At 40.9% G+C, this 12432-nt stretch overlaps 1 protein-coding gene across 2 annotated transcripts in view; it reads left to right on the top strand.

The window, feature by feature from the left end:
- UTP4 (UTP4 small subunit processome component) overlaps positions 1-12432 on the top strand; it is a 30257-nt gene that overhangs the window by 13739 nt on the left and 4086 nt on the right. For both annotated transcript variants that reach the window (XM_082862941.1, XM_082862942.1), the window contains 8 exons: positions 3554-3725; positions 3837-3928; positions 5515-5611; positions 6389-6453; positions 7590-7712; positions 8108-8264; positions 10161-10267; positions 11294-11389. In XM_082862941.1, the coding sequence (XP_082719067.1) occupies positions 3554-3725; positions 3837-3928; positions 5515-5611; positions 6389-6453; positions 7590-7712; positions 8108-8264; positions 10161-10267; positions 11294-11389 (909 nt within the window). The remainder of the gene's footprint in view (positions 1-3553; positions 3726-3836; positions 3929-5514; positions 5612-6388; positions 6454-7589; positions 7713-8107; positions 8265-10160; positions 10268-11293; positions 11390-12432) is intronic.

Here is a 12432-nt window from a genome sequence, read left to right as displayed (position 1 = left end):
TTACAGTGTATAGTATAGTATATAATAGCGTAGTAAGGAAAGGTAGAGCAGATTTATATATTAGATATTTATATATGAGATATTCTAGGACTTCCCGGGTGGTCCAGTGGTTAAGACTCAGCACTTCCATTGCAGGGGATGTGGGTTCAATCCCTGGTCAGGGAACTAAGATCCTGCATGCTGTGTGGCATGGCTAAAAAAAAAAGAGAAAAGAAACAGATATTCTATGTGTATACAGTTTTGCTAGTATATACATAGAATATCTCTGGAAATATTGAAAATGCAAATAATGACAGTTTCTGGAAGAAAGTTTTTGGGGGGTAGGTGGAAGACAGGTGTAACTTATACTGTGTACCACTTTATACTGTCTGATCTTCTACCTTGTGCCTATATTACTCTATTGCATTAAGTCTTAGATACAAATGATTGTAACATGTCATAATTTTGTTATCATGGGAAAGAAGAAATACTTTTATTAAACTATGACAGAGTGGTTTTTTAAATGTAAAATTCACATTTTATAAGCACATAATATAAGTTTTTATAATATAAACTGAAACAATGCTTTTTTAAACATAAAATTTATATTTTACTTACTGAAGAGCTTCTTGAGACTTAAACAGAAAATTTCTGTTATATCACTCTTACGCATATATAAACAGGAAAGTATGTGTGAAATAAAATGATAAGGGTATTCCTAGAACTTCTTCACGTTCAGAGTTGGACTCTGAATCACTTGAACTCAGTTATTGGGGTCCATGTTTCTCATACATGCCTCCCAGCCATCCACAGTGTTGGTAGAAGATGATCCAATATAGTCCCAAGATTTTCTTTTAGGCTTTTGACAACTGTTCTGCAAGTTGTTTTTGTTTTGTTTTGTTTTATTATTATTTGGCTGCATCGGGTCTTAGTTGCTGCCTGTGGAATCTTCATCATGGCCTGCGGGATCTTTCCTTGAGGCGCGTGGGATCTTTCCTTGCAGCACACAGGCTCTTCATTGTGGCGTACAGGCTTCTCTAGTTGCGGTGCGGGCTTCTCTCCAGTTGTGGCGCGTGGGCTTTGTTGCCCCACGGCATGTGAGATCTTAGTTCCCCAGCCAGGGATCAAACCGCGTCCCCTGCATTGGAAGGTGGATTCGTAACCACTGGGCCACGAGGGAAATCCGTATTCTGCAAGTTTTGACTTTCATTCTTTATCTGAAGATGTCACATAACACAGGTTGACAGATATAAATATTTTGATATCAGAGATGTTAAGATGTGAGAAAATGTGTGCCTGAGAAGCAAGGGATTGTGGTACTTTTTTTTTTTTTTTCAATTGAAACGTGCAATTGTACAAATTCCAGTCCTCAAAAATGCTTATCACAAACTTTGGAGTTGGGCAGAGTTGGGTTTGAATCCCAGTCATACCACTTAATAGCTACGTGTCTTCCTTGGGCAAGGTGCTTCTAAGTCTCAGTTTCTTCCTCTGTGAGAACAAGGAGGTTAGTAATACATGCTGCATGGCGTCTGAGGAAAGATTAAATGGGTTGTGCTTGTAAAGTGCTAAGTAGAGTGTCTGGCACAGCGAGTGTGCTATTGCCATTTTCACATCTCTTTTGACACCAGTCCTAATTTCAAGGCTTTTCTCCATACTCTCTTGCCAGAACAGATGGTTATATTTAGATTTCTTTTCAGTGGTTTCTCATTGACTAAAGAGTGAATTGTGGCAAACACCCAGTCCTTTGATCTTCTTAGAAGCCTTTCACCTCCATCAAGTAGGCAAGTACTGATTCCTTTAGGGAGTTGTAGGGAACATTTGCCTTCATTTAGAGGTCAGTCCTGAGATTTTGTGTTCCCTGTGAAGCAGTCACTCTTTGATTAAGTTAGTGTGTGTGTGCGCATGTGTGTGCACGTGTGTGTGCGCGCGTGTGCGTGCACTTGCGCACCCCTCCAGGTCTGTTTTTCCCTTGCTTCATTTCTGTTGCACCCCAAGAGAGCCCTTTTCTTCTGTTTGCTTTTCAGTTCTTTTATGATTCCACCTCAGGGAAAGAGAATGTGGAGTGAGAGGCCTCCCTTCCCAGTTCTTCTCTGTAGGTAGTACTTTGAGCAAACAGCCACTTGAACTGTTTAGTGGAGGTGATGGAGAGAGCGAGTGAATTCCTAAGCAGCTCAGTATTTCCACTTTTGCCTTAGGCTAATGGTTTTCAAATAGTATCCTTAGAGGAGGTGAGGGAGAGGCCTGTGCCCGGAGCAAAGGCTTTGGCGGCAGATACACGTCTGTAAACTAACAGACAGGTAAACTCTTGAAGTTCCAGTTTCCTTATCTGTGTAAAGGGCTATTAAATGATGATTGGGGGGAAAAAAGGTAAAATCATAACCCATCCAAACATGAAATGGAAGTATGTCAGAGATTTTCTGTAACTCATAAACTAATGAGGGAACCAGTAAGTTACAAGCAGTTCTAAGGGAGAAATCAAAGAACACAGTTATGTAAGGCCATCAGGAATGCTGAAATGATTTACAAATTGTTGCAGGACTCAGTGTCCACAGGACAATCATCAGCTGCATTCTACCGAGCAAAATTCTTTTGCATCTCTATGCAAGAGAATCTTTTGCATCACTCTCAGTTTTTTTACAATTTATTGAGTTGTAAAGTAGCTCTAGGACAATCAGAGGGCTCACCAGCCAAGGACACCAGTACTTGTTATGCTCATTTCAGTCTTTTATAATTTCTCCTGATAGGACAGATGATACTTAACCTTGCAGGTTATTGAAGGATTAGAGATGATATGACATACAACGTTCCTAGCACAGTCAGTGTGTAGTTGATGGCAGCTACATGCTCACATGTGTGCAGACATCTCACTTTTCTTGACTTCTCACCTACTCTTTATACCGTTTGATTGGTTATCCACTGATCCAGGTTTCTGATTTTTCTCAGTACCCTATCAAGCCTCCTGTTTTGTTTTCTTACTCAAAGTTATGTGCATTTTAAAAAATGAGTTAAAATGAAAATGGTTTTGAGATTATAGAGGAATTTTAAAAAGTAGTTGTAGACACAGTAAGACCTTTTAAAACTAACAGAAATCCTCGTGCTCAACATGCTGACAAGAGAGAGCCTTAAACTGGGGACCAGGGAACCTGCGTCTTTGTGATATTGATCAGGCCACTTCCCCTCCTCAGCCCACCCTCTCTTCATCTCTAAAAAGAGGACAGTGAATTTTAGGGTTTTCTAAGCTTCAGTCTTTTGACTGCCAGTTTTGCGACCCCTCCCCTTTCCCCAATATTGTTGCTATTCTAATGAGGTCGGGTTTGCATTATATGAAAGCACGCTGACAGTTTGAAGTACTTACTGTTAATTTTGTCAGTAGGGGGCGCTTTGTTACCTATGCACGAACTTGCTCCCCTGATGGAATTGTTAGCTTCTGGAGGAAAAAGACCCCTGCAACCTCCCTTCAATTCTGGGCATAGGTTTTCCCCCTAAGCTGCCCAGACAGAAAACCTTGGGGAATATTTTAAAAACTGGGCCCTGTTTTGCTCAAATGTACCTCCCTAATGATTTACTTTCTCAGCAAGAAGACAGTTTCGTGGTGGGCACAGCCGAGGGGACAGTGTTCCATTTTCAGCTGGTCTCTGTGACTTCCAACAGCAGTGAGAAGCAGTGGGTGCGGACAAAGCCATTTCAGCATCACACACATGACGTGCGAGCCGTGGCCCACAGCCCCATAGCACTGATATCTGGAGGTGGGTTTCAGTCTTGGCCGGGACTGCTTCATTACTTTGCCCAGCTGTGGTTATTTTCATGTGGGACTTTTTCTAATTCCGATATTCTTTCTCCTCTCCCTCCCGCTCCAGGCACAGACACCCACTTAGTCATTCGTCCTCTCATGGAGAAGGTGGAGGTAAAGAATTATGATGCTGCTCTCCGAAAAATCACTTTTCCCCATGTAAGTATCATCCTCTAATGCCCACCATGCCCTCATCTCCCGGTCTGCCTGTCCCATAAGACAGCACAGCTCACTCTTCTTTGGCAGATCTGTTGGCCTTCTGTAGTTACCTTCTTCTTCTTTCTTCCTTTTCTTTCTAAGGCAAGCCTCTGGCAAAGATGTTTACAGGGGCCAAGAGATTTACAGCAGCATTCCTAGTTCAGTTTCTGGGGAAATCATTCCCTTTTCCCAGTAGGTGTGGTTTATGGGGATTTTGTTTGTTATTAATTTTTTAAAATAAATTTTTTATTTTTGGCTGCATTGGGTCTTTGTTGCTGTGCACGGGCTTTCTCTAGTTGTGGCGAGCAGGGGCTACTCTTTGTTGCGGTGCGCGGACTTCTCATTGTGGTGGCTTCTCTTGTCGCAAAGCATGGGCTCCAGGTGCATGGGCTTCAGTAGTTGTGGCACGCGGGCTCAGTAGTTGTGGCTCATGGGCTCTAGAGCACAGGCTCAGTAGTTGTGGCACATGGGCTTAGTTGCTCCGCGGCATGTGGGATCCTCCTGGACCAGGGCTCGAACCCATGTCCCCTGCATTGGCAGGCAGATTCTCAACCACTGTACCACCAGGGAAGCCCAAGGCTGGACTTTTTATTATTCTGGGTGGGAGCAGGAGAATCCAGGCTTCCAGTGTTCCTTTCTAGGTAAATCAATCATCTTTCCAGGCTAGAAACTCTTCTTCCCACTACCTACTCTACATTCCATTCAACCAGTAAACCTTACTGAGTCTACCTCCTCATTCTCTCTTGAATCTAGCCATTTCTCTTTGTCTACACTGCCATTAACCTAGTTTGGGTCAGTGTCATTTCTCCTCTGGATTTCTTTACAGTAGTTTGTTAACAATCTCCTTTTATTTAGATTTGTGTCATTCCAGCCTGTTCTCCATTGATGCGTTGAAAAAGCAACTTTGTTCATCCCTCCATGCTTAAATGCCTTTGTTGGTCATTGTTGTCCTCAGCGTAAAGACCTAATTCCTTAGCATGGCTTATGAAACCTGTCTTGATCCGGAGAAGACAGCCTCTTCCCTCACCTCTGTTCTCACGCACTTACATTACCCCCACCGCCATCTGCACTCAGTCTGGCAGTTCTGAAAGACTCCTTTTTATTCCCTCTCATTCTCTCTTCCCTTTGAGCTATTTCCCGTGCCATCCCTCTGCTTGGAACGTCCTGCCCTACCTTCTTTGCCTGAGTACTCTTTACCAGTGAGCCTCATCTGGGCTCCTGTCTTTACTGTCATGAGGCCTTTCTACTTTTTTTCATTACATACTGTGCTTAGCCATGTTAAAATTCTTTGCACACTTAATGTAATTGCCTGTTTAATTTTATGTCAACCCTTTAAACTGTAAGCTTGAGAGCAGTAGCTAGGTTTTTATTTACCACTATGCTTTTAGATCCTAGGACAGTGCCTGGTGAATGGTAGTACTTAGGAAATATTTATCAAGTAAATGGATTTTAACGGTAAAAAATGTTCTGAGGTGTTGCTGCTGTATCCAGTACTGAGGCAATAGATGACTCCGGCTTGTTTATGTCTTTTTGATTCTTGGATACAGCGACGTCTTGTTTCCTGTGCAAAAAAGAAGCAGCTTCTCCTCTTCCAGTTTGCTCATCACTTGGAACTTTGGCGACTGGGATCCACAGTTGCAACAGGTAAGATGGAAGAAAGTTTTTTTCCAATAAGAAAACTGGAGGTAGAAGCCAGAAATGGCAGTTGAAATTCTGCTTGTGGAAAAATGGAAGTAGGTTTGTCTGTGTCCTTTTGAACTTATGGTTTCCCACCCACTAGATAGAGCAGAGGAGTTCCTCAGAGTGTTAAAATTGTTAGCAGGACACTGAATCATCAGTGAAAAGTTTTTGGTTCAGTATGGTGCACTGCAGGATAGTGGTCCTGAGGGTAGTGGAATCAAAGTTCTCCCTGGTTAGACTGGGATCAAAACAGGCTGTTGAAAAATGACAAGTTTTAATGTGGGGTCGTGACGGGCCTGCATGAAAAAGAAGGTTGTGCAGATCTTACCAGGGTGACAGCCTCATGGCCTTAAGTATGACATAACTGTTCGGGTCCTGTTGTTTTACAGTAGGTTAGAGTCTTTTACTTTAGTCTCCAAAATGAACAAATGAAGTTGAAGTCGAGGCCACACAAACTTCACTTCCATCCACCTGCATGCCTGGCTGTGGGGAGTGGCTTCAGAGAAGTAGGGGTGTGCCCTAGGCCGTATGCAGGGCACCCAAGTAGAAGCTAAGAAAGTGCTCACTGCTTTCCTCTTCGTATACATACCCCCAGAAAACTGTAAGCTTACTACATCAGACGTTTTTCTGATTTCCCAGTGATAGAGATTTCTTTCTACCCAGGAATGACTTTTTAGTAGAAAAAATGTATGAATAACCTTTCTTTGGGAAGAAAAATGTCAGGGATATTTCTTGTTCCAGGAAAGAATGGGGATACACTTCCACTCTCTAAAAATGCAGATCACTTACTTCACCTCAAGACAAAGGTAAAGAAATTTAACTGTGTGTTCAGACTCTGAAATCCAGAACATTTTTCTCATTCTGAATTTTGAGGGTTTCTTAGTTGACATCATAAACTGTTTCAAATCTGAAATTATTTGAATGAAGTACTATGTCAAAAGAGCTGGGTTTCCTATGATTGTAAGTCAGGCATTCAGAATTTATTGGATGAATGAATACAAGAAATTCGTTTTTCTTCTTTTGGTATTATTATGAAAATAACATGCATAGTTTTTAAAAATTCAAATAATGCAAAAGAGGATGCAATGAAAAATGAACCTCTTTCTTACCCCCACCCCCCCAGAGATGATCATTGCCAGTGGTTTCTTATATATTCTTCCAGAAAAAATTTTCACCCATGCGTGCATGTGTATACATCCTTTCTTTCTCCAATAATGGGACTATACTATACAAACAGCTTTGTCGTCCTTTTTAAAAATCTTTATTTTAATTGCACAAATAATTTGTGAATACAGTCTCACTATGAAGAATTCAAACAATATTGATAATTTATACCCTTGCCCAGCTCTTTAATACTAGTCCCCTCTCCTGCAATAATTACTGTTAATTGATTAGCTGTATACCCTTCTAGATATTTTTCTGTGTGTGAGAATATGTATGTGTGTATACATACATACTTACATACACTCAGATGTTTTTTGAGTTTTTTGAATTACATAAATGTTACACTAAACTTTTGCGGTGTTAACGCAAATTTTTTCACTTAATATTTCTTACAGGTCTTTAAAGCAGGTTGTCATTGACCAAAACAGAAAATCAGTCCCCAAGTCACTGAGCCTCCAAAGCTTCACTGCATTAAATGCCTCCCTGCTCAGGTTTCTAAAGTTAGGGTTTATTATGAAGCTGCCCATGAAGTATGCGAAGGGCTGAGATAAACTCGTAGTATTCAGAGACCTCTGTTCTGGGTTTTGGAAATCAAAGCCACACCACTTAGATGTTCTACCTTTGAAATAATCATAGTGACACATAGTATATGAGTGTCAGGATTACGTGTCGGTATTTGTGGATACATTCAGAGTGGCAGTAGCTTGAGGATTCATGCTATAGTGAACCTTGTATGAAGTTTTACTTGACTATTTATCCTGCTTCCTAATGTTACCAGGGTCCTGAGAACATTATCTGCAGCTGTATCTCCCCATGTGGAAGTTGGATAGCCTATTCTACAGCTTCTCGGTTTTTTCTCTATCATTTGAATTATGAACATGACAACATAAACCTCCAAAGGGTAAGGGATAACCCCAAGTCTGGTTGAATAAGAAGAAACCTTATAAGTGGGTGATTTTTGTGTGAAGTGGAAACGTCCTGGATATGAATCCTTGTTCCGTGAAAAGCTATTTTGAGAAACTTGTTATAAAACAGTCTCTTATTGCCATTTAAAATTATGTTTTTGGAGGATAGGGAAATGCCAGAAAGTGGCAGTAAATGTTAGGCTTTTGAGGAGATGACAAGGGGGCTGGATAGGTTACAGTAGGCACGTCTGTGTTCCAGGCCCTTGGTTGATTGGCTTCCTTGGAGACAGGAAGCATTCATATGATTTAAGCCTAACTGTGATTATTTTTGATGGGCTGTAGGTCTAACTTCTCTCTGTCTCTCTGATTTTTTGTTACTCGTTCCCCCAAGGTTTCCAAAATGCCAGCGTTCCTTCGCTCTGCCCTTCAGATTTTGTTTTCTGAGGATTCAACGAAGCTCTTTGTGGCATCAAATCAAGGGTCTGTGCATGTCATTCGGCTGCTGGAGGGAAGCTTCAAGCACCTGCATACTTTTCAGCCTCAGTCAGGTGAGAAGTTGGTAATTGGCCATGGGAGAGAGTTATCAGTCTCGATGTTCCTTTTTTTCCATTTAAACCTCAGTTGTTGGAGGTTCACTAATGATCTTCTCTGCCCTGCAAAAATTACACATTCACTCACATGTTTGCGATTTAAAGTAGAAGGAGATACCTGGCAAGTGAAAATGCTCGATGCAATCTGAAGTCTTGCTCACACCTACTCTTTTCTCACTGGGTTTTTGATTCCTTATTTGGGGCCAGAGAAGTTTCATCACCCTTCTTGGAGTTTTGTTAGCAGAGCAAGAAGAAAGTTAAAATCATCTGTAATCCTGACATCCAGAAATAACTACCATTATTATTTTATATATTTCCAGTAGGTGCTGGTTATGTAGGTATTTTATGGACATGTTAATCTTTTCTGTTGTTTGTTTTTATAATGATGAGCTTATACATACAGTTTCATTACCTGTCCTAATGCTTATGACCACTTTTCCATATGTTTTGAGAACATGAGTATGCATGAATGAGTGACTGTGTATAGATAACAACTGGTGAGTTAACTACTAAGGACTTAGTACCCAATACTTCCCACGGGCCTTTTTCCTTCTCCCTTTTTCTGGCTTGTAGTGACTTCACTGTTATTTAGACTTCATCAGCCTGGAAAATCAACTTTTTAAAATCAACTTAAACTCTCACTGTTCATAAGCTGCCCCAGAAGCAAACAGGAAAAGAAACATACAAATTAGGAGTCAGATGAAGTAAACTGAGAGTATTTACTGAGTACCTGTATATGGTTTTATTATAAAACTTAGATTCTTTACCTTGCATTTAGCACTCCTTTAAAATTGGGCTCTGCATTATGTATATAACTTTATTTCTTCCTCCTATCTCATCTCACTTCCCCTTCTAGTCAGGCTGGTTTCTTCATAGCCCAAACCTGTGTATTCCTGTCCTTGTCACTTAGGTCACACTGTTTTCCATCCTTTTCTACCCACCTCGCTCATCCTTTAGCATCTGGTTTATGTCTAGTTATAAAGCTTTCTCATTGTTTGGGGTTGTTACATGTAGCACTTACTTTGGCATATAGCATCACTGTCTGATTTTTATCCCACATGGGTCTTCATGATGCCAGATTGGTTTAAAATTCTTCAATGACAAAGATGGCTCATATGTGCCCATGCTCCCTTAGTGCTAAATATACAGCTAGTAAATTAAAGATGTGCCTCGGGACTTCCCTGGTGGTGCAGTGGTTAAGAATCCACCTGCCAGTGCAGAGGACACAGGTTCGATCCCTGGTCCAGGAAGATCCCACGTGCCGCGGAGCAACTAAGCCCGTATGCTACAACTACTGAGCCTGCACTCTAGAGCCTGCAAGCCATAACTACTGAAGCCCGCTCACCTAGAGCCCGTGCTCCACAACAAGAGAAGCCACCGCAGTGAGAAGCCCGCGTACCGCAACGAAGAGTAGCCCCTGCTCGCCACAACTAGAGAAAGCCCGTGCACAGCAATGAAGACCCAACACAGACCAAAAAAAAAAAAAAAAGATAAGCCTCAAGCCTATTTGCTGTTTGTAACTTTGTTTAAAAAACACCTGATACAAAAGGAGTTTGAAACAATTAAGGTAAAGATTTTGGTGGTAGCTCTTACCCTGATTCTCTGTTCTCCTGGTAGTTCTGAGCAAGTGCTGCTTTCTGGTTTATCTCTCTGGCTCCTCTTTCCATGAAGGATGGCTAATTAAATTAAAATAGTAGAGTAGCATCTAGAACTTATCTGCAAAGCTATCTAGGAATTGTCCTATGAGTAATTTAAAACCAGGGCTCTTACTGGCTTTTGCCATCATTTTTAGGGCAGGGCTGGCTGACTGTGGACACTGAATTCAGAGGCTTAACTATGGTTTTGTCCTTACAGGGACAGTGGAGTCCATGTGTCTTTTGGCAGTCAGTCCAGATGGAAATTGGCTAGCTGCATCAGGTACCAGTGCTGGAGTCCATGTGTACAACGTGAAACAACTAAAGGTGAGCATGAGGTTTAGTAGCAGAAAACAGGAGGAAGTTAGCTCTGCAGTTATAAGACTTAAGGCTAAGGCACATTGATATGACTTGGAAAATTGCTGGACTTCTTTTTAACCAAAAATCTTTCCTGTTTCACTTGTTTGGAACCCAAAAGCTATAATCTAACATTAAAATCAGTCAGTGGGAACAGTGAAACCACTCATGCACAGAAGTTTGAAATTAAGGATTTATGAGTAATGAATCTACATCCAGATTATGTCTGTATTTTGAGGAGGAAAATTCTGATTTACCCAGATGAATAGATGCAGATAGTAACAATTTCCTTTAATAGGTTGCCTTGTAATCTCAAGGTATTTTAAAATTAAACAGAACTAGTAATAGCAGGAAAGCATTTTTCACTAATTAGTGATGATATTGCTATTCACAGATTGAATCGCTAATGTTCCCTTACAAGTTGTCATCGTCATCTAAAAGTCAGATAAGAACTACAAAAAACTTACAATAAGCATTAAAAGTTTAGAGAACGATATCAAACTGCAGCATTTAATGGGTTTGCCTGTTACTGCATGACTTAATCTTTACTGCACTGTGGCAAAAGTATGTACTGCTCTTTGAGCCTTGCCTGGCATTTAAAGGTGTTCCTGTGTACTAGTGCACATGCCTTGTGATTGAACATAAATTTCCATGCCTAGGCATTTATTTCTTTTAAATCCAGTGTAGAGCTGTAGATTCCCTGTTCAATGACATGTTTATGAGCAATTCATACAAATGTAGAGACAGCAGGGAAAGCTTTTTTCTGAGGTTCTCTGTGAATGCTGTTAGTTTTGTTGGCAGTTAAACTTGCATTTTTTAAAAAATGCAGTTAAAGTTTATTGTTTGGGGAAATGCCTGATGTTTACGGAACTTCCATAGAATAGAACTTTTTGAATTCCAAAGAGCATTATTTTAAAACTACTGACCTAGACCATCCAGTCTTTCCTGAGGGAAGGAATCCTATTTTAGTTTTCTGTTTCTGTTATTTATTCCCAGCTTCACTGCACAGTGCCTGCTTACAATTTCCCTGTGACTGCTCTGGCCATCGCCCCCAATACCAACAACCTTGTCATTGCTCATTCTGACCAGCAGGTAAGAGATCCCAGTCCTTCCTAATTCCCTCCAAATGGAGAGTAACTTGGAAGCTGAGATAACGACAATTTTGGAGGAGCTTTTCTTTGACAGTACTGGACAATATAAAGGTAGTTTTCTCTTATGTGTAGTAAAGCTTCCATGTATGGCCTGATCATAGGCCAGTAACATCCATTGGCTTGATGGGTCACAATGGAATGGTGAAACACTGAGATTCTAGAATAAAGAGGTATGAGAAGGAGGAAGAATTTTCAAGGGCTCGTTTTACTGATTGTTTTTAGGCTAGGATGAAATGGACTCAGGTGTTAGAGTGGATATGGGAGAACAATGAAATATCAGAAAGGGAATGTAAACAAACTATCCCCTTTAAAATCGCATCAAAAAAATAAAGTACTTAGGAATATGACTCACCAAGGCTTATATGCTGAGAACTATAAGACATTAATAAAGGAAATTGCAGATGATTCAAAGAAATGGAAAGCTATCCCCTGCTCTTGGATTGGGAGAAATAATATTGTTAAAATGGCCATACTACCCAAAGCAATCTATAGATTTAATGCGATCCCTATCAAATTACCTGTGACATTTTTCACAGAACTGGAACAAATAATCCTAAAATTTATATGGAATCATAAAAGACCCAGAATCGGGGCTTCCCTGGTGGTGCAGTGGTTGAGAATCCGCCTGCCAGTGCAGGGGACATGGGTTTGATCCCTGGTCCGGGAAGATCCCACATGGCGCAGAGCAACTAAGCCTGTGCACCATAACTACTGAGCCCGCGTGACACAACTACTGAAGCCCACTCGTCTAGAGCCCATGCTCCACAATGAGAAGCCCCCGCAATGAGAAGCCCGCGCACTGCAACAAGGAGTAGCCCCCTCTCGCCACAACTAGAGAAAGCCCATGCGCAACAGCGAAGACCCAACACAGCCAACAATAAATAAAATAAATAAATTTATTTTTAAAAAATAAATAAAAATTAAAAAAATAAAAGACCCAGAATTGCCAAAGCAAGCCTGAGGAGAAAGAACAAAGCAAGAGGC

The sequence above is a fragment of the Leucopleurus acutus genome (assembly GCF_964270905.1).
Source record: "Leucopleurus acutus genome assembly, chromosome: 20".
In the NCBI taxonomy this organism is placed as follows: Eukaryota; Metazoa; Chordata; class Mammalia; order Artiodactyla; family Delphinidae; genus Leucopleurus; species Leucopleurus acutus.
This window is presented reverse-complemented; position numbering and strand designations above follow the sequence as displayed.